This window comes from Xiphophorus couchianus, chromosome 9, assembly GCF_001444195.1.
Source record: "Xiphophorus couchianus chromosome 9, X_couchianus-1.0, whole genome shotgun sequence".
In the NCBI taxonomy this organism is placed as follows: Eukaryota; Metazoa; Chordata; class Actinopteri; order Cyprinodontiformes; family Poeciliidae; genus Xiphophorus; species Xiphophorus couchianus.
Window position 1 is genome coordinate 20,143,461 of NC_040236.1, and position 27,299 is coordinate 20,170,759.

At 42.4% G+C, this 27,299-nt stretch overlaps 1 protein-coding gene and 1 long non-coding RNA gene across 2 annotated transcripts in view; one reads left to right on the forward strand and one right to left on the reverse strand.

The window, feature by feature from the left end:
- The first annotated feature begins 3,762 nt into the window (after positions 1-3,762).
- LOC114151195 (uncharacterized) lies at positions 3,763-25,486 on the forward strand. The gene is made up of 4 exons (XR_003596897.1): positions 3,763-3,922; positions 7,131-7,132; positions 21,749-21,759; positions 25,475-25,486. It is a non-coding gene; the product is annotated as an uncharacterized LOC114151195 (long non-coding RNA).
- The window catches only part of LOC114151194 (protein-glutamine gamma-glutamyltransferase K-like), a 35,006-nt gene continuing 14,881 nt past the window's right edge, over positions 7,175-27,299 (reverse strand). Inside the window, exons 2-14 of the mRNA XM_028028243.1 lie at positions 24,917-25,212; positions 24,600-24,791; positions 15,791-16,042; positions 14,034-14,152; positions 13,648-13,755; positions 11,523-11,700; positions 11,303-11,441; positions 11,010-11,202; positions 10,753-10,906; positions 10,345-10,629; positions 9,454-9,614; positions 9,206-9,342; positions 7,175-9,083 (exon numbers count right to left, since the gene is read on the reverse strand). Coding sequence (XP_027884044.1) covers positions 8,924-9,083; positions 9,206-9,342; positions 9,454-9,614; positions 10,345-10,629; positions 10,753-10,906; positions 11,010-11,202; positions 11,303-11,441; positions 11,523-11,700; positions 13,648-13,755; positions 14,034-14,152; positions 15,791-16,042; positions 24,600-24,791; positions 24,917-25,211 — 2,373 coding nt within the window. The 5' untranslated portion in view covers position 25,212 and the 3' untranslated portion in view covers positions 7,175-8,923. The remainder of the gene's footprint in view (positions 9,084-9,205; positions 9,343-9,453; positions 9,615-10,344; positions 10,630-10,752; positions 10,907-11,009; positions 11,203-11,302; positions 11,442-11,522; positions 11,701-13,647; positions 13,756-14,033; positions 14,153-15,790; positions 16,043-24,599; positions 24,792-24,916; positions 25,213-27,299) is intronic.

A 27,299-nucleotide genomic window follows, 5' to 3' on the forward strand; every position in this document is an offset into this window, starting at 1 on the left:
TCATTCAGAAAACTGTGACACAAATATATGTCCTTTATAACAATGTAGCTCTGTGACCTTTCATGCCTGAAAAAGAATAACGTGAATTCAGTGAGATTACCTACGACCAGACAAAGGATTCAAATGAGAATGAGTGAAACATTCAGGAATCTGACTGATGTTAGAGGAACTGTTGTGGTTTTATCTAAGCTGCACTTCAAGTAAAGCCTGTACGGAAGAGGATTAGGGCTAATTAGACCACTGAAAAACAAACAACGAATTCGGACTTTCTTCTCAGAATTTTGACTTTTTTTTCCTCAAATTGGGGCCTTATATTATTGATTTAACCCAACCACTGTAACACATTGGATTAGTTTGACATTTAAAATGAAGCTTACTGAAAATTTCAAAATAAAAGCCTCAATATTCCTCTCAGGTTAGTGCACCGCCATAGGCAATAGCCTTTTCCCTAAAATAAGCATTTCAGCCATTTCTTATATATTAGCTATGTTTAGTATACTGAATGGAGGAAGTGAATGTAAGACAAGGGGGCTAGTGATGTCCCACATGCTACTTTGTAATTTTTGAGCTAAGCTTAGCATTGATGCTAATTTCTAGCATCAGAACGCTGGGTCCAAACCGACAGGCACACTTTGGCAGGCCCCGGTTAAATTTCTTCAGGAATCTTTTAGTTTTTACTTTAATCTTCTGAGATCAAAAGTCAGGATTCTTTATTGGGTTTTTTCAGTGACCCTAAACCTTTTCCCAAGGCATGAGGTGCTGTGTGTCCAGTATATCGTAATACCCTCATTGTGTAATTGTATTATTTACCTGTTGTTTCAATGGAGGAGGAAGAAGTTGAACCTTAAGAAAAATTTAAAAATAAAAATACACCATTGCCTTCCTTTGAATTTGACATAGTTTCACAAATTTTCTTCCCTGAAAATAATTCAGTGGCAACTGTATTTTTTATCAGCCCTGAGATTTAAATGTTGCAGGTCTGACCCAAGCCTAGCATTGCGTGACCTCATTCCATGCTATGCAGATTCTCTGTCTGCACTAATGAAGATTCGCTCACTTGAACATGCGGAATGGCTGAATCTGATCTACTATCACTTTAATTTGTCTAACATTTTTGATGTTATTTGGGAGAAGTCTTTGAGTACTGACATTTCATTTCCTGATTGTCAGCCAACTCTTACATCAGTCAGACATCTACACCAGGACTATGTACAATATGCAAGCATCTATGGTAAAAATGTTCTGTTGTTAGAACATGTTACATTTCTTTTTTTACATGGTAAGCAATGTGTTACTTATTGCATAACCTACAGAGACACGTGGCAAACTTTCTGTTGTCAATATAAACCAGTAGAGGAGACTGCAACCTCCTGCAGACTGTACATCTGAGCACTTTAAAGTCACCACCTTTCCAAGCCTGTACATTCATCTTATATTCTATATAAATGGGTAATAACAAATCAGATAATGACTATTCCTTTCTATTCCCCAATGTCAAAATTCAGATCGGACAATAAATCATGCCAATAATGGGCTAACAGTCATGCCTCCCACAGTAAATACACATTCAAATTTTTTGACACTCTTTTCCTCCAATCAATGAAAACAACGTTTCTTTTTTTTTGTTGTGAAGATTGCTATTTTTTTCTGTACGAATGTGTCTTGCCTCAGATCAAACAGCATCAAAGCCTTTCTTCAGGTTAGGCCCACAAGCTCAGTGTCTGTCAGGATCTGTGTTTATTTAGAGTTTTCTGTGTCCTTAAGTCTCTTCGTTGTCCTGTCCTCCCCTTGATTGTTCCCAGGTGTGTCTCGTCTCTGTGATTACCCTCCCATGTATTTAACTCCACCTGTGTTCCTTGTTCCTCGTCGGGTCCTCGTCAATGGTAGCTTCTTGGTCGTCAATGTCCAGTCTAGTCGTCCTCAGTGTTTCCTTGTGCCTGCTACTTGTTGCTGGACTTATTTACCATTAAAATCATCATTTTCATCTTACCTGGGTCCGCTGCCTCTGCCTCACCACCTCACACCCGCACTTCCTGACAGAAGGACCCGACCAGACTGAACGGTGAGGCTCGCTTCATGATGGACCCAGCTGCATTAAGGAGGTTCCCTCCAACAGGGCAGAGCGGCCCGAGGCGGAGGTCCGGCAGGGAGGACAGGGCGCTGGCTGAAGCTCTCGCCGAGCTGCAGCGGGAGCTTTTCCGGGGGACAAGACTGGTGTTGGCGCCCCCCGGATTCGGCCCCCGTCGGTTCCTACGTCCGGGTAGTCAGCGACGTGAGCCGCCGGTGGAGCCGGCCCCTCGTCGCTTTCCGGAAACACCACCTCCGCTGTCTGCCCGGAGACAGCGACGTGAGCCGCCGGTGAACCCGGCCCCTCGTCGCCTTCCGGATCCGTCACCTCCGCATTCAGCCCGGAGACGGCGACGTGAGCCGCCGGCAGACCCGGCCCCTCGTCGCTTTCCGGAGCCGCCACCTCCGCTGCCAGCTCGGAGACAGCGACGTGAGCCGCCGGTGCACCCAGCCCCTCATCGCTTTCCGGAGCCGCAGCCGCTTCCAAGGCTTCGCTGCGGCTCGCCCCCGCAGCCGCTTCCAAGGCTTCGCTGCGGCTCGCCCCCGCAGCCGGCCCCGAGGTTCCGCTCCGGCTCACCTCCAGCCGGCGCACTCGAGGCCGAATCAGCCGGCGTTCCAGCCGGCGCACCGGAGGCCGAATCAGCCGGCGTTCCAGCCGAGACCCCGACTCCCGAGACCCTCTACGTTCCCTCCGAGACCCCGACTCCCGAGACCCCCAGTGTTCCGACCGAGACCCCCTGTGTTCCAACCGAGACCCTCTACGTTCCTTCCGAGACCCCGACTCCCGAGACCCTCTGCGTTCCTCCTGAGACCCTGACCCTCTGTGTTCCTCCTGAGACCCCGACTCCTGAGACCCCGACTCCCTGTGTTCCTCCAGAGACTCCCTGCGTTCCTCCTGAGACCCCGACTCCCGAGACCCTCTACGTTCCCTCCGAGACCCCGACTCCCGAGACCCCCAGTGTTCCGACCGAGACCCTCTACGTTCCCTCCGAGACCCCGACTCCCGAGACCCCCAGTGTTCCGACCGAGACTCCCTGCGTTCCTACCGAGACCCCCTGCGTTCCACCCGAGACCGAGACCCCCAGTGTTCCACCCGAGACTCAGACCCCTTGTGCTCCGACCGAGACCCCTGTGCTCCACCAGAGACCCTACCTCGGGGGGCTCGTCGTCGCCATCTGTGGGCAGCCCCCGGAACTCCTCGTCGCCACCTCCAGCGCCACAGGCGGCCGCCGGACCGCCTCCGTGGTTCCCGCCTCCGGGGTTCCCACCTCCAGCGCCGCGGACGGCCGCCGGACCGCCTCCGTGGTTCCCGCCTCTGTGGTTCCCGCCTCCAGCGCCGCGGACGACCGCCGGACCACCTCCGTGGTTCCCGCCTCCTTTGCCTCCGCCCACCCTGTGGGTAGTTTTTTGTTTCTTTTTGGACTCTTGGCCCTTCCCGTGTTTCTGCCCACAATGGTGGGTTGTTTTTTGTTATTTTGGACTCTTGGCCCTTCCTGTGTTTCCGCCCACGATGGTGGGTTGTTTTTTGTTTTTTCTGGACTCTGCCCCCCCGTCCAGCGCCCCTCCGCCCACCCTTATTGTGTTTTTGTTTTGTGGGCGTCTGGTAGCCGCCCTTGAGGGGGGGGTACTGTCAGGATCTGTGTTTATTTAGAGTTTTCTGTGTCCTTAAGTCTCTTCGTTGTCCTGTCCTCCCCTTGATTGTTCCCAGGTGTGTCTCGTCTCTGTGATTACCCTCCCATGTATTTAACTCCACCTGTGTTCCTTGTTCCTCGTCGGGTCCTCGTCAATGGTAGCTTCTTGGTCGTCAATGTCCAGTCTAGTCGTCCTCAGTGTTTCCATGTGCCTGCTACTCGTTGTTTGACTGTGCTTTATCATTAAATCATCATATTCATCTAACCTGGTTCCATCTGCGTCTGCCTCACCACCTCAACACACCGCTTCATGACAGTGTCACAGACAGTTGGTGGTCCCGAAATGTTCTGCTAGAAATGAAAAGAAAACATGGAGTGACCCTCCATGGCAAGACTATCATTCTTGCAAAATTGATCTGCTCTGTTATTTAGCTGTAAAATTCACCCATAAGAAACCGCAAGGAGAGAGGAGATGAAAGGTAAATGAGACAAATGCTTTCCTCATTTCTGTTGTACTTTCTTTGTGTTGGGACAAGTTGAAGGAACATCCTGGCTGGAAGGTGACGCCATGCTTCCCACTAGGAATTGGACTTTGTAGCGTGTCCTTCATTTTATATCGCAAAGAAGCAGGCGTGTGACGCAACGCGAGCCAACGCAGCGCTGCTTGAGCAGTACACAAATTGTACATCGGCTTCTGTTCTTGCAGCAGCCGACTTTCTGCACCGCTAAAAACTCAAGGACGTCGTCATGGAGGTCGTTTCGTTGTGCTTCTCTTCCAAGCCGACATCTATCCTTCCCAGTTTTCTGTTTTGTCTTTTAAAACGGACCACACCTGCCATCAGCCTCATTTCTCCCAGCATGCAAAACATGGTGTCAAGAGAGATGAGAGCAGTTCTGAAGGAGGGAGACGTAAAAACATAACGAACATCATCACACACATTTTTACACCAGAAAGACATAACGTAAGAAAACATAGTAAGCGGCTTTAAAATGATCTCAGTTCTTAGGGGAAACAAGCTGCTCTAACCAACCCTGCCCTGTGTGTCGAGGTAATTTCCCTCTAAACCTAATAGCTGCTTCTGTCACCCTTCAAACAGCCGCAATTACGGATTTGTGAGAACTGACGACGAGTCTTTTTACATCTCTGTGGAAGAATCTGTGCAGAGACGCCTTATTTCAGCCACAGCGCAGAGTTTCAGAGCATGAACAGGTTTTTTTTTTTAAAGAAAATTTCAACCGGATTCCGATTTGGGGTAAATATGTCTTCACGTCACGAAAATATTTACCCATTTGCTGCCAGAGTTTTTGCAACGACCTCCTCCCTCTGTGAAGGAGAGGAGGCAGGGCAAAAAAAAGAAAAGAAAAGAAACATAAAAAAATGTCAGAGGCAGATGGAAGCTTAACAGAGGCTTGAACCTGTTATTTTTTTCTGCCCATCACTTTTAGCAGGTAGAGCAACAAACACACCCACATGTTGAGTTGTAGTAGCAGACTTCGATGATGGGGGGGGGGAAAAAAAAATAAAAAATACAAGCCTTTTTATGCATACAAGTGAGGACCAGTGCGAAATGACTTTTGGCAGACGTTTCTGTTTCCATCTGGGTGTATTATGCCCACAGTGCATACAAATATCCCGCAGGATTACAAAGCCCACGGTTGACACTAAAAGGAGTTATTACCACAGACAACACCATACTCAGATTGCTAAAAGAGCTTTATTTGTGTATGTGGATTTCCTCCGGTTGCTCAATTGTATACATATTTAAGTATCTTGCTGTCTGGTTCAACTCATCCCTCCTCTTGACTGTTTAATTTGCCATTTTGGAAAGAATCGTCTCAAAAAGAGTCACAAAACGTGTTGTTTTCAACTGATGGACCAATCCTACCTTCACTCTGCTCGGCTCCGGTGCTGCTGCTGCTGCACAAGTTCTTCTAATATAAGGAAAGGAATGCAGGACAACATCAATTTGACTGAACCTCTGACTTTGTGTACCATTCCTGCAACTATGGTTAGAGTAGAGAAGCAGTCACCTTTGTCGAGACCTGAATAGAGGCTGTCTGACAAGCAGATCATGGTTCTAGAGGAGCATCCTCTGTGCCAATAGGAGGAGAATGAATTTAAATTCCAGACACAATCCCACTTTCGCTTTTTTTTTTGTCATGTCAGAACCGCAAATTTCAATGTATGTATTTAATGTTATAAACCATCACCATTTTCTTTTTAATCTCACGAATGAAATTCTGAAATACGTCGTGGATTTGTACTCAGTGGCTGCGGGGCTACGCTTTGTAAAAACCGCAGTTTGCGGAAATGACAGCTGGAAGTTTTGGGGTCTCCGTCGGCTTTACGTATCTAAATATTATGAATTTTTCCAAATTTTTTTTTTTTTTTCTCAGTCAAATTAAACACCTCCAAAAATCTTCTGCAACCTTTAAGAAACAGCTGTTTTTGTACTCAGATTAAATTAGACGCAGATTAAACTGTATCAATTAGATGACATGTGAAGGCAATTTGTTATATATAGAAAATAGGGCTAAATAGAAATGCACTTTTCTTTTAAAATCTTAAATGATAAAAACCGTGGATTTTGTTAACGTCACTGTGCACTAACTACACACACGTTTAGATGGTCAATCTGATAAATAAAATCCCTTATATCTTGTGACTGTAGGGTGATATAATGTAAAAAAAAAAAAAAAAAAAGTTAATCCTTTTGCAAAGCACTGCAAAATTCCAATGGAGATGGAGCGCCACAGTCTGAACCTTGACACTATTCCCTGAGAAACTCATGATGATGTTGAGGCTTGCGTGGCCTGTTGTGTCGAGCGGCGTTTTTTTTTTTTTTTACCGAAGACCATGAACGCTGCAGCAGAGGTCACCGGTGTCACGCACTGCTCACTTACTGGAGTTTGGCATTTCTGGCATTTCTGTCAACGGCTTGTTTTTACAGGCGTCGCCGCTCACGCTATTGGCCACAAGAGTAACTTTGTCAGACGTACCTCCGTTCATCAGTAATGAATTTTTGACATTAAAAAAGTCCCATCAGGGTGTAAGTCTATTAAAACATGTTGTCTCTCGCAGGAGACAACTTTTCATGTCATTAAATCGACGTGACAAGGAGCTTAACTTGTGCTTTAATATGAGAATAGATGAGCATCTTGTTTGCAACATCCTCAAACATCTATACCTATCTATATCGATCGATCAATAGATAGCTAAAATAGCCCAAATATCACCATCAGCCGCCACCGACAAGGGGGTATCAGGTTTTACAGATCAGGAAGTCTTAAACCAACATCCAATGCTTTGAAATAACGATCCATCGCTTCGCGGTTGTGCCAGAGCGTCTGAGTCGACATTTGAAAGACAAGGCAACACGAAGCTTTTGCTGAAGACTTGGCCTCTTTCTGTCAATGAGGCGAAGGCGGAAGCCGTGGGCTGTCATAAAGAAATCACACAGGAAGAGAAAGTGTCACGTGCTTTATGTAGGAGCAAAGGGTTTTATTGAAGGTTGGGATATTGCATCAGCTGCGAGGTGAAATCGTTTTTAACCTACATAAAACTAGCCTCCCCTCACATTTTGAGCATTCCAGTTAGTATTTATAGAGACGTGACATAATGAGTGCTTTTTTTTTTCTTTAAACCCTTTTGATTTTGAATGTTTACAATGTGGTTTTTTTTTACAGAAATAATCACTTGTACTGTACAGTCTTAAAACATTCGTTGATATCAACAGTTGTGTCAAAAACCAACACAATTGCTGAATGTGGCGCGAAATTCAGATGGGGGTCCGGAAGTGGATTTTCAAGAACAGAGCAAAATGGAGCACGACGAGTAGCTAATGCCCCAAAATAACGTTTAACTTTCTCTCTTTTATAATGGTTGGAACAACAGTACAGGACACAGACCTTAGGCATTTTGAAGCTGGATTTACTTCTTTTTTTTTAAGCTGGATTTACATCTTGCCTTCCATCTGCATTGGGTGACGTCGGTGCTACGTCATCTGAAACCCAGCAATAAGGTGTCCATGTAAGGAGGGCAGGAATTTCCTGTGCTAAATGTTCATTAGTTTTTGTATTAATATTATTTAACACAATATTTGTGATCCTTTACACATTTACTGTGTTAAATCATTTTAATACAGTAGAAACTATTCAGAAAAACAACAACAAATGGAGTGCAGACGTCCAGGAAGTGACGTGATTGCTGCCTTTCAACCTGAGACATTTAATCTGATGCTCCTGACTGTTGAAGAGAGTCGACACCATGCTGAGGCCCAAATGTGTATATCAGATGTATGGAAGATTCTCTACAGGTGGAAAACGTTCAGAACAACTGCCTGGATCTGGTTCTCTAAGCAAATGCAATCAAAGAAATGAGCTTCAGGTCCTGGTGCCACTGAGATGCTAACGGGTGACTTGAAACAGGCTGTAAATCCCCCCAGAGTGGGGCGAGCTTTCTTCAGACGGCTGTCAGAGGCCGACAGATGGCTACAAGTAGCTTCTCACTGAAGTTATTTCAGTAAAAGGGGGTAACACTGACAACTCCATGGGGGGCGGGCATTCTAGTCTTTGAGATAAACAAGTCTTTGCATGTAGGACATCTTGTGACCCAAGTCCCTTCGTGGATGAAGATACAGAATGTTTTTGCTCATAGTTGCCTTCGAAGACACGGAAATCTATAGTTAAAGCTCCAAAAGCAAGTCTGTAAGCTGTTGCTCTTTTATTGATACAAACAAATCTGAAACAGGGAGTGCTGTAGATGTTGTTTTTAAGGAATGGTAAATGAACTAAATAAATAGATTGCATAAATGAATCATAAAGCAAGACATAAATACAAATCCTGTTTTAGCTAAAGCACATTTCCTTCATTAAAGTTACTTAACCGGTCCAACCTCCGCTGCTCACTTGATCTGCATTTATTATGGTTCTGCACACTGTTGCGTCGCCCATATAAGGAGTGGTGCAAGTTACACGGTGGGCTTCGTCTGATATTAAAAGCGTCCGCTCTTTGTGGACACGTATCAGATTTCCGCCAGAAATCCTTAAATTTGCCACCGGTTTGCAATTCTTGTGCAAATTTAATCAGCGCCGAAGTGGGATACATTGCGAGATCTGAATACTGGCTTCGTATATAAATAAGACGGAGAAAGGAGTTCACGGGTCCGCGATAAGAATCAGCCCACGGTACGCCGGATAATTGACTGTCAAAACGTGGCGGGTCCCTACGAAGCCACGCTGCTTTTGTCCTCCACGGCGATGTCGCTCACGCCGTGGACCTGTGTGAGCTGCCTGCAGTCCAGAGAAGCCAGTAATTTCCTCGGTCCGGGAAGGGTGGGGACGAAGTCCTCCACGAAGGAGACGGAGGCATGTCCGCCGATATCTCTGCAGGGAGAACAGGAAATGACAGTAGCAGTCACAAAAGGGGGAAGAGACGCCAGGTCATTAAAAAAAAGAGAAAAATAAACCTCAGGACCGATATTAAGTTTATGTTTCTCCTGACTCACCCATAGTGAATCTTTTTCCCAGGTAGGAGGCCTGTTCCTTCCAGGTGAAATATCACTGCTTTCAGCACCAGCGGTAGAGGGTTTGTGAAAGAAATCTCCACTTTCATCTTCTGCCCCACCACAGCCCTCCCAACCGGCTGTGTGACGGTAAAACAGGAAAGGCGACAAAATCAGAGCTGGGACTCGATCTCCCACTGCTTTGTTACGATTTCCTGGCTTTCTGTGTTTTTGTTGTTGCTGTTTTTTACCTTTATAACGAGGTCTGGCGTCCTGAGTCGGAAGCTGAACTGGGTCGCCAGGACTTGCTGTGTTTCTCTGACCCTGGCGGAAAGCGTTAGCATCAGGGCAGAATGATCTATCAGCTGGTTCTTGTACATGTCGTACTTCAATTCCCAAGTCAAATCGTTCACTGTAAGCAAAAAAATAAAAATAAAAAATAGGGCAGATATTAGAGAATGTTTAGGTTGGCAGGCTTAGGCGTCTCAAGATGGTGGCATACGTTGTTGTTGGACGAGGAAGTTTCAACGATTTATTATATCAAACCTGTTTGTGCAGAGCAAGCGAGACGACAGACAGCGGTTTAAACTTTTCGCTACCTTGCAGAGATATTCAAACATCTTAAACTTTTTTTTGCATCACGTCTCATTGTAAACCAACACTAACTAGAGTTCTTGTTTTTTTTACATATATTTTACAAAAAATAATCGGGAAAGTGTGGAGTGCATATTCAGCCTCTTTGACTCATACTATGCAGAAACGCTTTTGCTTCAAGTCCACGTTTGTCTTAGAGCTGTAGAATATTTTTTTTAAATGAAAAATTATGTTTTTTACACTCGGTTGTGTACTTTGATTAAATTGCAATGGTAGATTTATGAAGACAATTTTTTACTTTGAATTCTCTTTAGAGGATATCAGGATGCCGAATACAAATGCTGATTACACTTTTCAGATTCTTATTTTACGACATAACATATTTTGGCCTTTCTTCCATTTCTACTTGTGTTGGGATATTATATATGTATATATATAAACAAATGAAATTAAATAAATTAAAATTTTTGGTTGCAATGAGCAAAAATATGGAAAAGTTCAAAGAATACTTTTGTAAGGCCGTTTGTGAGGAGGCCCCAGCTGCTCACCCTCGTTGGGCAGAATTTCCTCGTCTACTTTGTCCTTTTTCACCGTGTCTTTGTGGACTCCGGTGTAGTACATGACGGCTAACTGGCTGTGCAACGTAACGGTGCGCGGCTCCGAGCTGACGTTCCTCAGCCTGATGGTCAGCTCTGCATCCTCCCCCATTCTGGGACCGTCGCCCTCCATGATCACTTCCAAAGAGACGTCTTCCGCCGTTGGAGACGAGTAGGCGGCCGCTTTGGAGCCGTAGCTACAGGCAGTTTCCACGGCAATACGTTCCTCCTCTGAGCCTGATGAAAAAATAAAACACCACCATTTTGAGCAAATTCAAAATAAACTGATTATATGCCATGACGCATTCGGAAGTTGCTTGAGTTATTGCATAAGATTGTGTCATAATTTTTTGGTTTTGCCTTCTGGGTGTTTGTAAAGGTGTGTGATATCCTCCCGTTCGTCTGAGCCCACGGCCTTGGTGCTGATGGAGAGACCCACAGTGTTCTTCTCACTGCAGAATTGACTGAAGGTGCCATCTTTGTTCTTCTGCCAGTATATTTTATCACTATTCACCTGGAAGAGGCGTGGGACCAGGTCAGTTTTTGATAAACGTCTTTCAGTCATTCCTAAAATATTACGAGACAAAACTCCTCTGCTGACTGAGAATCCGACAAACCTCGGCAAACACAAAGGCGCAGTCGTGTTTGAGGTAGACCTGACCATTGCGGATCGCGCTGAGGGAAGCCGGGCCGCAGCGAAACATGCCCTGACTGGTTTCCTGCGGCGTGGCGTCGACGGTTTGCCAGCCTCCGTTGCCAGAAGGCAAGTCTGGACGAGACATCCAGCAGTCGGTCCACACGTGGAAGTTCCTACCGAAAAAGAAAAACAAAGAAATGGTTAAAACTTAGAGGTTTTTGTTGTTGTTTTGCGGAACCCGTGTATGTCATGAACTCTGGTACCGTGACGCACCAGATAGAGTCTGCATTAAGGTATTCTATCGGCTCCATTTCCTCGTCCAGATAGATGTCAGTCGTCAAGGAAACGTCGGTATCGTGCGCCGAGCTAAAGTTGGTCACCGTTCGAGCAGGAATGCCTAGACAACGTAACACTGGAACAGCGCATCACCAGTGGTTAGCATGTATTCAAGACGGTCTTGTTGGTACGTCAAACCAAAGACGCATCAGCTGACCTGTAGTGAAGACGCCAGCAAAGACCCAGCACTGGCCGTACCTAACGGGCGTTCCCCTGCTTTCATAGTATTGCTGCAGGATTTCCACACTTCCACTCCACACGGTGGGGGAAGTTCCCCGTGAATAGTCTCCTGACCAGTTTCCTTCCAAAACACCGAGGTCGTCGGGAGAGTTTATCTAGAAATCAAGACATAATTACAATTTATTATGATGCGCTGCGGGTTGCGCACAAACGATCATGAATGCTCCTTTGAGAACTTTATCTAAACGGTGCCGCTTTTCTTTACAGGAGAAACCTGAAGTGAGTGCAGCTCCCTATTGTTGTCTTTGAAAGCGCTCCATTTTGGGAGTGAAAGAAAAACAAGGGTTTTTTTTTCAGCAGTAAACTTTTGATATTATTTCATGGAAAAAAAATAAAGGTGAGAACTGGCTGACTGCTGTTTCACTTTTACGTACACACAGGAAGTCTTTGTGGGGATCCATTATTGATAATATCTGTAAACATGACTGTGATATGTAATTTGCTTTAAATGTAATATTATCTAAAATCCCAGTTTCAGGTACTCAAAGCCAAAAGATTAAATGGAGTCTTTTGTTGTTTTTAGGTGATTTTTCTACCCCAACAAAGAGGCAGATTGATAAAGCTGCAACTAAATGCACTTGTTCACTTCTAATGTTTCGTTCAGACTACTCTGCAGTCTGAACGAAACATTAGGTTAGCAACTAAAATAACGGCTCAGATGTTGTCTGCAATTTAAGTCTGCTGACCAGCACAAACGCAGAGTTGGCGCAAAAAGTGGACGTAGGGAGACTATGGTGACATTTTCCAGAAATGTTAAAGAAGAACAAAATGAAGAAAACTCAACTGCATACAATGTAAGTGTTGATATCTAAACAAAGCAGCGCAGCGACACAATTACTGTAACTAATGTCATGTTTTGCTGTCAGAGTGAATGAAGAAAAAAAATGTTTTGATTGTTAGCATGAAGAACAGTAGCAACATTGTTTACCGTCAAAAAAAAAAAATAAATAAATTATTTGAGATTCAGAAACACCCAAAAGGCAATGTTGTAATTCATTATTAAAATAACTATGATGCATATGAAGGGTAAAAGCTTATTTACCAGAATTACATGATTGTTTGCCGTCGCCTGCTTAATCATTATGAACTGCTGGAAGCGGCGCTTTGATGTGCAAACTTGTTCACAAGCTAACAGGAGGACATTTGGCACCTGTCTACACTTTTTACATGAATATGATGTTGCACACTAACAGGCTGAGCTTGTTGATCGAAGTAAGCATTCTGAAAATTAATATGTATGTCATAAAAGTAAGAGTTTTCACATGAAAATGTGTTTTAAAGAAGTTGAAACGTGGACTTGGTGTAAAACTTAGTTCAAACTGGAACAACAACGCTATTTTAAACCCTGAAACGTAAATCTGAAGCATAGCAAATTAAGAAAATGCACAGAAACTGAGCAGTCAGTCCCTCCACAGTCCCTTGTGGAGGGGCTGAAGAGAGACTTTTATCGTCCTATAGTCAAAAGCTAAATTGCAGAGAAGTGTAAAATAGCACATTTAACATTAAAGTATTCAGATCATCGGGAGAAACGTCTGTACACGGGAGACAAGGCTGCAAGAAGAAAAAAAAAAAAAACTATTCCAGGCTTGGATCTTCTAGCCCTCGGGCAACGTCGCTTTAAAAGGAGACAGGATTCTGAAGTGGAAATCACTCCTCAGGCTCAGAAATGCTTCTAGAAACCCGGGGGAGTAGATCTCACTGTTATTTTCTACCGCATGTTAAATCTCTGCCCTGCAAAGAACAAAAACTGGCTCAAAACACAACACCCCTCACATATACACTGTTTCTATATGGTTTTTGATTCATGTCGGAAGACGTTCTGATGTTGAACGGCCTCGTCTCTGTGCAGTAAAGGGAAGATTTTGTAATTCTTCACCCAATTCTTCAGTTTGGGTCTTGACACAATGAACCAAAGCAGTAAATGCATATTTAGAAAGAATCTTCCACTTTAAAGCGGCAGATTTATTTTTGCATAAAACAGTAATAGTTGTTGGTTTGGTTGGAAGATAAAGGAGGGTGCAGGTGATTAGCTCCTTCCTCACCATGGCTGAGATGATCCGCGTCACATTGACTGGGTCGCCCCAACCGGAGTTTGGGGTTTGACTCCGATCCAACACGAAGAGGCAAGCGGCGAGGATCCCATTGTTAAACTGGGAGAAGCACAAAGTAGACGTTAGTGTTGATGGATCCTGAGAATGTGAGAATGTGGCTGTTCTTATTTATTAGTTGTTGTTTTTTTTTTGTTTGTTTTTTTTACCAGTTATTTGTTAATTCTTACGTTGTGTGTGAATTGTGAGACAGTTATTTTTTGTTTTTAAGAATATGCACTGACTGATGGCACCTTTTAAATTTCGTTGTCCTTGTGACAATGACAATAAAGATTTATCTTATCTTATCTTAAACACGGACGCTGCATCCTCTTCCTCACCTGGCCGTAGTCCCACGTCCTGTCTCCGATCTGAAGCTGTGTGCCGTAGTAGATCCGACCAACATCATTGAGGACGAACTCCTGCCGCTTCTCCTCGGAGTCCAGGAAAACAGAGTCGCCTGGGAGGAGCAAGTGAGGACAGTCGTTCAAAAAGAGACGACATTAAACAAAAATGACCAAGAAGCCATTTTAGGTTTTCTTTGGCCAGGAAGTAGGAAATATGGCAATAACGCCTTTCAACCACGTTGCCTTGCGTCCGGGCAGATTAAAAGGTTTTTCGTGTTCAATCTGAATTGCGCCGCATTTTACGCTCCAGTTCGGCTGGGAGCTTTTGTTTGCATTATTGCCGAGCAGATGTCCTAATCATACATACATTAAAAAAATAAAACAACATCGCCTCCTACATGTTTGTTCAGGATGTGGAGCTGTGACTGAGACGACACGAAAAGCTTTTGAGACGCCAGGCACAAAACGGATGTTATTCTTGCCTACGTTTTTTTATTTACTGAGAAATGTTGTAAATTTCTGACCAACAAATGAGTTTTATTGGGATTTTATGTAGTAGACCAACAATAAGTACTTTGAACTTGTAAAGGGGAAGGAAGAGGATTCATGGTTCTCAAGTGGATTTAGGTCTAGACTTTGACTGGGCCACTCAAAACACACAGATGTGTATTAATCTTATCCATTTGATTTTACCTCTGGCTAAATGTTAAAGGTTTTTCGTCCAGCTGGAAGGTGAGCTAAAATGTTCTCTCAAATGTCAGCATGCATTTAACTCAATTTTTTCTGTTTTCATCTACGTTGAAGTTGACTATTTTCGTAGGAAGAAAAGCCTCCCGGCTGCCTGATGCTGCCACCACCATGTTTCATATTGTGTTCATGTTAAGCCACAGTCCTGATTTTTTCTCTACAGTAGTTTTTGGCATAATGCTGAACAGTGACTAACTACCGGATAAGTCAAAGAACAGCTGCTTTTTCAACAACGCATTTAACGCATTAATGTGACATTTCGCAGATTAATCGCATTACATATCTTGAGCTAAAAGCCTATCTCCTGCTGAGGGTTGCCTAGGTCACAGTCACGGCCTTGTGCTGCGGTCAAAAACACGAGTGAACGGATGAGAGTCAAACTGGTGAGCCGAGCAGCAAATTTCACTTTAAAAAAACACAGTGGTGGAAATTTGCATAAAACCCAGGTAGCATGTAGCCTCGCATTGCAATTATGAATTATCCTGAAAGAAAGCACAGTTTATGGCCGACATTTAAAAATTGACGTTTAAAACAAAATGACTTCTTTTAAAAACTTCTTTAATATGAAAGTCTTGACTATGGAATGTTTTCTTGACCATTTTTTGAAAATGTGCATGTTTACATTTTAAGCAAAAAGCTTAAAAGGTTACTGCACAGCGATTAATTGTGATTAATCCACAGCCCTGGAGTGTGATTAGTCAGATTAAATGTTTTAATCCATTGATGTCCTTGTTTATGCTGAACTAAAGTAAGCATGATGCTGCCATGCTGACACCACGACTTCTAGGCAACTCCCTAAAGCAGTCAGATCCACTAGATTTCATTTACAACGGTCACAGTTAAGGAGAATGATTACAAAAGAGTTTTCAAAATATGTTTGTAAAATGTTCTGAAAGCTGATATTGTTGGTTTATTACAAAGAGTCTACAGAAATCAGTGGTGCATGGACTGAACATGGAGGCTTGGGGTCGCTTCATCCACCGAGCCTGTCTGTCTTAGATTACCTTCACACCAGGGGTTGAACAGCATGTAGATGTCATCGGCAGGGTCGTGTCTGGAGGTGGCCTGGCCGTTGGCGCAGCTTGTTTCCACGGTGAGCTGGTACCTGCCTATGACAGCCGTGGGAGGCGAATTCACAGACAGCTTTAACCTCCTGTCGTCCCGCTTGACGACCGCGGCCTCCCAGCGACCGTCCTCCAGGTCCTCCACCACAGGGACGATGACATGGGTTCCGTTCGACAACGCAGGGAGGGGACCTGAGCGGAAAACGCATGCACACGTATGTGAACAGGCATGAGGGGCCGAGTGACATGTTGGAACAGAATTTGAGCTTTCGTTTGGCTCAGGAAGGCTGCTTTTGCTTTTGCAGCCACACCTGAATACCTGCTGGGTTTGAATAAACAGAAACCAAACAGGCAGGAAACTGAATGCACAATCTGGAATAGATACACACACACACCCACACACACACCTAATAAGAAAGTTTTACCTCAGAACTGCTCTGCTAAAGTGTCTGCACAGAAGACATTAGTTTTCTCCACGTTAGTGTCATTGGATATTATTGATCTGTTAAAGCTTATTCCTCTTCTCCTTCTCTGACATTAAATTCTGTAACGCTGCATTGACAGCTGATAGAAACGTAGCGTTTCTACCTTTTCCCTAACAAACCCCCTCACAGGTTGCTGCTGCAGGGTGTGAAAAAGCTGCAGCTTTCTGTGATTTCCCTCCTGTTTCCCCTCCAAGCAGTGTGGTCTTGTCTTAATTTGCTGTTCTCAAATGCCAAAACCGAGCCGGTTTGCCGGTCCGGTCAGGAAACGCTGCGTCTCCTCGGCTCCGGTCGTGAGACGTCGGACTTAAGAAATCGGGAAATTGCTCGCAGTAACACGAATAAAAAAAAAACAAAGGGAGCATCCACTGTGTCTGAAAACACATCGAGCTGCCGACTCGCATCGAAGCGGCAGCTGGCTGTGCACAGATGGGCTTTCTGGTGGGAAAATCTTTAAAACGGGACGGCGGATACTGTAGAGAAGCAAGCAGGTCGATGCGACAGCTCAGTCAGCGTGGTCTGAGTACGCACGGGGGGAAAAGGTCAGAGTTTCCCTGCAGCATCTGAACAGGGCTCTGAAATCCAAATGCATTCAGGGCCCCAGTAAAGAAAAAAAAAATTGCACACCCCTTAAACTTTTGCATGACATCTGAACCGCACAAAATATTTCCCTATCTGTATTTGAATTAACATTTTTCTTGGTAAAAAAAAAAAAAAAAAAAACACACACACAAAAAAAAAAAGTAGAAAGAAAGCTATTTTCTTCTGCTTCACAATAATAATGTGTTATGATAAGTGATTGACGAACACGTGTTATCTTTATTTATTTATTTTTATGTTATCATGGGTTGATTCGATTTTATTTGCAAAAAAATAAAAATGTCAAGACGGTTTTAATTGTACAAGGTGTTGTTTAAGGCCAGAAAAAATGTGCATGTAAAAAAAAAAAATCAAAATTCTTCAAAGGTGAGAGGAAAATGGGATTTAAAGTCTGTGCACATCAGTTTGTGGAGTGACTTTGTGGAATGGTTTAGATGACGAAATGAATGGAAAGTAAGAATATTGCCCATTTAAAGAAAAAATATAACAAGTATACAAATGTGTGTAAAAATGAATGAGAGGGAGGCAGGGTGGGTGTTGATTGACAGCGCTAAGACCCTCCTCTTGGCCCTGATTGGTTGTTTCTAGCTGGCACTGAGAGAAGGCAGAGGTGTTCACATTTTTAACAACTTATCTGTCTCACATTATACTGTCACAACATAGTGAGAGTTTCGACAAAAATGTAAAGAAATATTTTCATAAAAGTTACTGCAACGTTAAGCTCTGATCTGTAGATGATGCAGCAGATCTGTTGGTACATTGATGTACGTTTACATAGCTATATGTATATGTAGATGTGCATTTATGTGTTGTTATGTATGTGTTGAATTTGTAGTTGAGAAGCCTCTTCGATCGCCTTTGGTTTTGTTTTACAAAATATGTTGCTGGAAATTTTTGTCACTATGTTTTTTTGTCACAATGTTTTTTTCTCCAATGTGTTTATATATATTTGTACAGGTTTTAATTGTTCAAATTTAAAAACAGAAGGTTAAAATACCACAGTGGCTTCTCTGTAAACCGGGTGCTGCATGTTAAATCCTCAAAGTGTTGACGGGAGATGTGGAATCGGACCATTCCTCCTGACATTCAGCAGTGCTTCCCCGATGGCAGCTGAAGGCTGCAGACGATTACTTATCCCATTTACCTAGCCAAACTGTAAATAAACTACAGCCAGTAAGCTTTCTTCACACACACACACACACACACACACACACACACACACACACACACACACACACACACACACACACACACACACACACACACACACACACACATCTCTAAAGCCCAAATGCCAGCTTTGCATACAGCTATACCTCATATCTTCACTTCCCGTCTCATAATCCACTGACGCCACCATCGAAAGATTCAGAGCTGCGTTTTTCTTCCCCAGGGCTGGCTGGCCCATTTTGTCCATGGCAATTTGTTTAAGACTCTGTAAGGGTGCAATCGCAGCACTCTCTCTCTCTCTCTCTCTCTCTCTGTCTCTCGCTTAAACCACGTCAGATATTAAGTGAAATTTAGAGCCACTCTGAGCTGTTAGTGGGGCGCTTTCGGGCCTCTGAAAGCAGCACAGAACCAGGCAGAACATTGAGCTGTCAGTGGCTTTCACCTGGGTTTTTACAAATCACTGTTTGTTTTCGACTCGGCCTGTGGTCTGCTTTCCTGCAGGGCGGCTTGTTTTTCAGAGCAGAAAGTGCTTGGAGTGAATCCGGTCCAGAGCAGCGGGTTACAGCAGGAAGCAGAGTTCTGGTTAAACAAAAATCTGGTTGAAGGAATAGCTTTTTAAAAATATATTTCCAACGCACACTTTAAAAAATCTACCGCACACGCACACCCATATATATATATATATATATATATATATATATATACTGTATATATATCTATATATATCTACAGTATATCCAATAGTTTTCTAAAGTTGTACTGTAGGAACCATTTTCAGATAGACTTAGTATATATATTTTTTAAACCTTAGTGTTTAGCTTTTTTCTGTTATCTCACATGTATGTTTGTTGATGATGTTTGCTTGCATATGACACACTTCACGAGATGAAGTGTGTCATATGCACACTTCATATGAAGCATCATCATACAGTATGATGCTTTAATAAAAATAGCAACCCATTGTTTAAAGAAACATTGGTGATGGTAAATAAGAACTAAGGGCTAAAATAATTGCGTAATCATGTCGGAGGGGAAAATGCGTTGCGTGATCTGTCCACTAAATTCTGCAGTAATAAACACAAACCCATTCAATGAATTAAAATGTTATGGGAAAGTCAGGAAGTTTATCACATTATGTAGATTGATTACACGCTGATGAATGTTTGAAGGCTTTTGTTCCTGTTAATTATGATGATTTTCTGCATACAGCTAATAAAAACGTTACATTTTAAATTAGAATATTACATCAAACCAATTTCTAAAAACAGAAATGTGGGCTTGATGAGTAAAGTATGTCTGACTCCTGGTTAAAAGTTGTCACTCTCAAATACTTTTTTAATATTTTCAGATACTTTAAAACTTGACAAGCGAGACTTTTAGTTTACTATGATAAACTTTGTAATTACTTACAGTCATGCACACCAGAAGGGACGAATGGCTCGTTACCAGAACTCTGCAGTACCTTATGACACTCTGTTGGGTTTGGACAACTTTATTTAGCTTATTTCACTTCTTCTTCTTGATAATCCATCATTTAAAAACATCTCTTTGTATTTACTCATGTTTTCTTTGTCTCATAGTTATGCTTACACACCAAGAAAGAAGTTTTCCACGAATACCCGAACGCCGGTCCGGAGTGAGAACAAAACCAGCGTCGCTTGTTTGTTAAAACTCAATCCACAGAGATTAGCAGAACAGGCATGTCGGCTCCAGACGCAGAAATTAGGATAATGTTTTATTTTAGCCTTTTCAAAGCAAGTGATGACCACACACACTCACATGAGTCAACTGGTTAAACCCGGCTTCCCAAATACGTAGGAGCTTAATTTTTAAAACGCATTATACAGGTAAAAAAAAAAAAGCATAAGCGCCATAAAATTGGTCGTAGGTGAGTTCACCGGATTGGAACAAAAATAGATGGAATCTGAGGGAGGGGAAGATGAGAGAGAGAGAGGAAGACGGGAAAAAGAAGTGAAAGGCAGAAGACTAGATAGACAACATGCAGGAAGAAACAACTTCACTAAATTGAATCTGACTGTCTGTACAGATCAGCTAATTGTGTGAGGTGCTTTTGGGGGGGGGGATTCGTTTTTCAAAGTAATGCACAAAAAATAGCTTTATCAGCAGTTTTTACCAGAGGTTTGTTTATCCGCGGATTCATTGATATTTTTTCCTCCAGTGTAAATCCACAAACAAAAATGTCATTTCCTATAAATAAAGAATTCAACGGGGGAAGCAGGAGGCATCCGAGGAATGAGCAACGCAGAGCTGAATGAGGGACGGGCGAGACTGGGAACTCACCAACAAGGACTTTTTGTTTTTATTTTTGTATGCAAAGCAAAAGTGGCAAACAGGAAAATTTGTGGCTGCGTTATTTATTTAGTTATTATTAGTCTTTACATTAGTTTGCCAAAATGATGTTTACAAATCTAAACATAAAGGTACTTTTTTTTTTTTCTTCTTTCTGCCTGACCAGGACAGAAGACACTTTCTGAGTGACATTGTCATCATTTATGTATAAAAGGGCAAAATAAAAATTTAACTGAATCATTTCAATACATTTCTTCTTTTTTTTTAAATGAAAAACTAAACAAAGCAGAGAATGTTGCAGTCTTTGGACCGATCCTTCCTTACGGTAGAAGACATGGTGTAATTACTCCCGTCCAGCGTCCTGGCTGTAATTGAGGGCTCTATATCTGTCTGCCTCCTCCAGCTGTCAACATAAGGCAGAGAGGGGGTAAAAAAAAAAAAAAAAACACGAGCAGCTCAGTCCGCAACACCTGCTACTGGGAGCATTTCCAGCACACATGCTGGGAAAAGGGGGACTCTTGGGTCTGCAGCACACCGAACAACTGTATCTTTAAAACGCAGGAGCATAGCAACAGAGCCGTTACCAATGGTAACCAAAAGTCCCCCTTCCTTCCTCTGCCTCTTCCCCTTTTATGTACATCTACTGTATGTGGCAGAGTGTAGGTCTGTCTCCCTTTGTGCTGAAAACGTTCGATGTGCCGCAGGAATCGCGGCGACAAGCGTTTAATTCTCGCGCCGGTCTGGGAAAAGCCTTGTAAGTCGTGATGCGGCGTGTGTTACGCAGCCATGTTTGTTGGTAACGTCACAACTGCAAGCAAGTTGATTAAAACTTTGTGGTTTGGGACGATTAATTGTCGTGGATCGATTATTGACATGATCGTCTGCTGATATAGGAATAGACTAATCGTTAACAGGAGTATACAGAGGCTCAAAAAAGGCCAAAAACAACATGACTGATTTGTAATTGAGCCAAAACTGTACAAAATATATAAATTTTGCATTTAAGATTTAAAAAAAAAAAAATCCCTTTGTCTATAAATATGTTACAACCAGAACTCGTCAGGTGGCAGTCTGAGCTTCATCTGGTTCAAATTACAGTAAAAAAAAAAAATCTATTTTCTGGTATCCAATCATAAATACATTAATCCAAAAAATAGTCAACATTTTTTGGATTGTATTGGACTGTATTGATGCTAAGTCGAGCAGAAAGTGCTGAACTTTTCACATGTTGATGTTTTGTTTTTAGCTGCAGATTCATGCTCTGCTGTAAACGACCAAGCTAAAGGATGCTGCTCTGGTGTTTTAGGCAATAGTTTAGTTTTTTCCTTAAAAGGAGTGGAATTATTTGTTTATTTACCTCTTTTAATGCATTCCTAAAATTGTGTAAAGAAATGGATTAATGACAAATATGCAGATTTACCAATTAGTCGTTATCGATAAATATAACTGCAAATAAAATAATACTTATTTGCCGCCATTTTTTAAAGTTGTTCCTTATTCCATATTTAACACAAATCAAACTTTTCCTTTGATGGTTTATTTATGACCTCGTCAGAAACAAAACGTTTATTTTACTTTATATGGGAGCCATATCCTGCCATAAATCTCTGAAGTATCTAAATCTGCCTGATCACGCAGGTCAGGCTGCGGCGGTATTACACGCTTTTCGACGTCGTGCTGTCAGATTAAGATCTCGTCTCGGATTTTCCCAGAAGCTTTTGGACTTGTCGACATCCGTTTGGGTGAACGGTAGCCGGCCCTCTGAAGGCGTTTGTGTTTTTTCATCCCTGCAACCTACACGGCTCAAAATGAGGCCGATGATCGGATCATTACCGGCGTCCCTTAAACGTGGCGCTCGGCGTTAAAGGATTTGGATTGTTTCCTTCTTCTCCTCCAAAGGATGGGGTTTGTTTAATTAACCCGGGGTTGAAATGAACCCTTTGTAACCAACCGTTCCGCATTTATCTGTTTGAGATAACGATCCGTAATCTCCCTTCTGAGCTCCTTAAGCAGCTCTCGTCTGCCTTTGCTCTGGTTCGTGTTCAGTGCGACGCGCGCCACGATGCCAGATGACCCAGCAGGACGCTTGTTCCTTTTAAATGTCCTGAATGACTGGTGGAAAGCTCGACGGTACCTGTGATACTAATTAACGTTAGGCACTTAAGTCTGAAACGTGGCTGGAATGTAAAGACAGATACATCCATCCAATTATTAGCCTGTCTTTGTAAAAAAAAAAAAAAAAAATTCTGTTAATGTTTCATGTTTCTCTTTGTCTCGGATAAAACACAAAGCGCCCAAGTTCATTTGCGCTTCCCCTGCAAATTAATTCACTTCCTGCCGCTGAGAGAGCGATCAGGCAAACATCTTTCATGCTTTTTATTGGGATGACAAGAACATTTTTCCGATTCACGTTGGAGAGATGGCATTTCTTACACAATCACCTAATCTTGTCAACATTTAATTTTACTAATATAGAAATCGCTTTTGATCCATACTTTACTTTGTCCTCTGATAAAACCTGATGCAGGCTCAGCTTGTTCCAGCAGTCGTCGCGTTGAGAAGTAGCATCCAACCCGGAGGACCCGTCCACATGAAAAGTTTCACAGAATCCTCTTTATTCGAACAGTGAAAACACTTTTACGTGCTGCGGCCTGCTTTAACGCCACCCAGGTTATTAAGCAGTCATGAGATTCTTCCATTTATGTAAATATCTCCGCTTTAAAAGACTGACTTTTTTTCTTTTTTTTTTTTTTTGCAAATGATACTTGAGCTTCTTTCTGATCTGACCTTCCCCTGCCTGCTGTCAGCAGAAACCTCAGCAGTTGTGTGTTGCTGTGCGGCTCCAGCCAAGTTTCACATATGGCTTTTGAGGAGTCAAGTTTAAGGGTGGAGAACGTGGCTAATTAGCGAGCGGGGGGTGTTTCTAACCGGGATGCCATTTTGTAGACAGTTTTCCTTTTGCGAAATCGTTTTGCTGGTATGATCACATATGGAGAGTATTTATGAACCTTGAGTTATTTCTCTTCAAATGTCTTTCATGTGATTGACAAGCAGAAAGACTAACAAATAAGTGGAAGTGGAGGATATTAGGATGTATGGGTTTAGATGTTTTCCTTACAAATTGATATATGAAAAGTGTGTGGTGCATTGTTTTTTTTGTTTTTTTTTAAGCAACTCCTTTTAGAGAACCCATCTTGTCCAATCAAATCCTTCACAGAAGTTACCAAACTGGAGAACGGAGTCTATCTAGACAGTAAAAATCTACATAATAATAAAAAAAATAAATAAAAACACATATATACGGTTGAACATAGACTAGCAAAACGGTGCAACTTCCAGTTGCACCAAATTATTTTGTCAAAAAAAAACCCAGAAATAATTTCATTCTATAGTTTTTGGAGACACGAAAATAGAGCTTTGGAAAGTTCTGTCTCAGGATATGACCGACACACTTCTCAGATTTTTATTGGTGGAAAATTCAAAACCATATTTTCTTTTTTCTTCCATCATGCAATCATGCATTACTTACTAAATAGGTGAAGCAATTGGTTGTATTAGATTTCACTTCGGAGAGTCAGAGTAAAGAAGGGTTGAACATTAGCACATAAAATTCAGTCTGCTACAGATTTGCTGCTACAATGTCGTAAACAAATAAAAAAAAGTCCAAGTGGCTCAGTTGGTGGAGCGCAGGCACCAGGTGCAGAGAGTCGGACACGGTTGTCCTTGGTTTGACTCCCGGTCTCAAGCCATTTGCTGCACGTCTTTCCCCTCCTCCCTGCCCTCTTTCTTGTCACTTTATTGTTTAATAAGGGCCAATAGTGCAAAGAAAAAAAATCTTTTAGAAAAAGCCCAGAGTGACGTAAATACACTGCTCAAAAAAATAAAGGGAACACTCAAATAACACATCCTAGATCTGAATGAAAGAAATATTCTCATTGAATACTTTGTTCTGTACAAAGTTCCATTTGCACAACAGCAGGTGAAATTGATTGTCAATCAGTGTTGCTTCCTAAGTGGACAGTTTGATTTCACAGAAGTTTGATGTACTTGGAATTATATTGTGTTGTTTAAGTGTTCCCTTTATTTTTTTGAGCAGTATACTTTAGACGAGTCGCTGCAAAATTCCACGTTCCCTTCGGGATCTGTGACGTGGTTTTGAATTTAGGGTTTGGATTTACTTCACTCACCTGTTTTCAGCTCCAGATGAAGCTTGTCTGTGTGGGGGTCAAAAGGTCGAGATAAGGTTATCCACATCTGGAAGCTCTGCCCTCTGCGGATGACGAACTTGTCGCTCTGGTAGAGGTTGGTGTGATGCTCCACCAGGTTCTCTCCCGTTTTGCTTTTCATCAGATCTATCGATCGGACGTTCAGAAGAAGTTCTGTGAAAAGCACAACAAAAAAAAACTTTGAAAGTTAAACTTGTAGCTGTATATATATATATATATATATGAATATATATATAATGTTTTTTTATTTTAACTTGAGACGTGCGTTCTCGCATTACCATTTAGATTGCCTTCCTCAGCGGTTGGCTTCTCTCCATTTGCCCCCTCCTCTTTATCTGGATCATCCACCCCGGTGACCACGGTCTCCGCGGCGTCGTCGTCGTCGCCGCCTGGCCGTTTATAACAGCACGGACACGCCTTGCGCAGCCACCGTCGGCAGGCGCTCTCCTCGTTAACGTCATTCTCTGCCGGTTCCTCTTTGTCCGCCTCCACGTCCTCCACAAACGGCAAAGTGACAGTTGGGAACCGACCGACGGCAGAGCTGTCTCTGACTGAGTGAATCACTGGTGGCATCCTGAGAAGAAGAAGAAGAAGAAAAACTCTGAACAGTTAGATTTTTCTGAATGGATACTGCACAGCATAATTCTCCTTGTGGTTCCAGCCACAGCTGATGCTCAAATAAAATAAAATAAAAAATCATCACATCTAATTAAACTACAGCAGCTAACTATTCTAATTTGTTGCCCAATTAATTTCTGCAGAGAGGAAATTGGCTTTCCTTCGCTTCATTTTTAGTTCTTTGAATCGACACATTATCCTCTGATGTGGACTGACAGCTTCATTACAGAAGACTCCCACGCAAAATGTTTTCTCTGAACGGAAGAAATTGTGATTAGATGCAATTGTGTTTTTTTTTTGTTTGTTTAATCTCTGTCACCTGTAGCTATACATAAACTAAAAGTGAAACATGAATAAACAAAATAGCCACTTCTTATTTAAATTCTGCCTGGTTATGCTTTGTGTGCCTTGGCCAGTCTTTTTTTTTTTTTTTATCCATGTGAAGCATCAGTTTATTTGAAAGTGGGGAAGGGGACGTCGTAGGCTCTGAAAACAAGCCCTGACCGTCTCTCCAATCGCTTTTTCACAGAAAGCCTCAGATTCTCCTATCGACTTCTTGTCCTCTGTTTGTCCAGAGCTTGTTTTCGTCCTCTGTGTGGACGAACGATGTGGTCCACTTTCGCCTCTTTCCTGAGCTGCTGTCACACGGTTTCCTTTTGTTTCGTTTTCGTTTACCTTGCCACACGTTGGCGTGTCTAAAAATGCTGAAGTCCGAAAGTGGAGAATTGTGGGAGATCGACTCCTGCCGCATCTCTGGAGCCTCGGTTCTGATCTGTGCCTGTCCTGAATGTTGTGTGTGATTCGGGGTGCAGAGTGTAAAAACAAACAGCTTTTTTCCCTCTGCAGGATGATTGTTCTACCCACTGAGACACACTTGTCCAAATTCTCACCTACATTTTCTGGGACTAAAGTTTATGAAGAGTCTTAGCTCTAATTTAAGTGGTAAAAATAATTATATATATATATATATATATATATATATATATATATATATATATGAGCCGTGTAAAGCAGAAAACAGATCAGTCTGCCCTCTTGTTGGGCCCACTTTGGGAAATTAGCACGCTAAGGCGAGTTAATCTTCATCAGTGCAGATGGAGCACCAGTTTAGCATGTAGTGAGAGAAAGGGTTTTGTTATAGTGCCCTACCTTTGCTTTTTTACCATGCTCAGCATTTCTGTTAGCGCATGCAGAAATCATGTAGACCTGCCCGTAAATGAGGCAGAAAGGCTCGAAGCTAGTTACTTCTATGTCGGAATAAGACGGCAACTTTTCCTCCAGTGGCTGACGACGAGCGCTAGCGCCACGTCTGAAATATAAATATGTGTGTTTAAATCCGTCGCCGCCATCATTTTTAATGACTTTTTACCCACACAGACGCTTTCAAGAGTGATTTTATTTTCATTTCTTATTTAGTGGAGACACCGCAGTTGCGAAATTGTGTTTTTCTGACATTACGGTAATATCGAAAACAGTCTTGCACACATTTGTAATGGAAATGCGGCTTGTGACATTGGTGAGACCATCTTCCCGGTTCTGACCGATTGTTTCCGACCGAGCGGCGTTTTTCTGCAGATGGCAGTAGGACCACGGCGAGGAGAAAAAGGAGTTTGATTTTATTTTCAGAGATCATCTGTCTCATATTATACTGTCAGGACACAGAGAAAGTTTTAAGAAATAAATATATGTAGCGTACATATATTTATAAAACTTACCTACTGCAATTTCATGAGACTGAAAGCCAGTGTAGTGTTAAATTGAACTAAATAAAATCCTATTCCACAGAATACAAATGTAATCACTGCACAGTCGATTGGATAAAAATCTTTAACTATTTAAAATATCAAGGAGCTGAACATTTTAAGTATTTGGTTTGGTGTAGATAAATGCCTCTAAATGCTTGGATATCAAAAAGAAATGCAAAATAACATTGAATTAATTGGGCTCGATTCTGAAGGCTATACTATATACTATAAAGGCTAATTTATTACACCAGCGTGTAAATCCGGGGCTGTACTAAAACTTTGCATGTAATTTACTTCT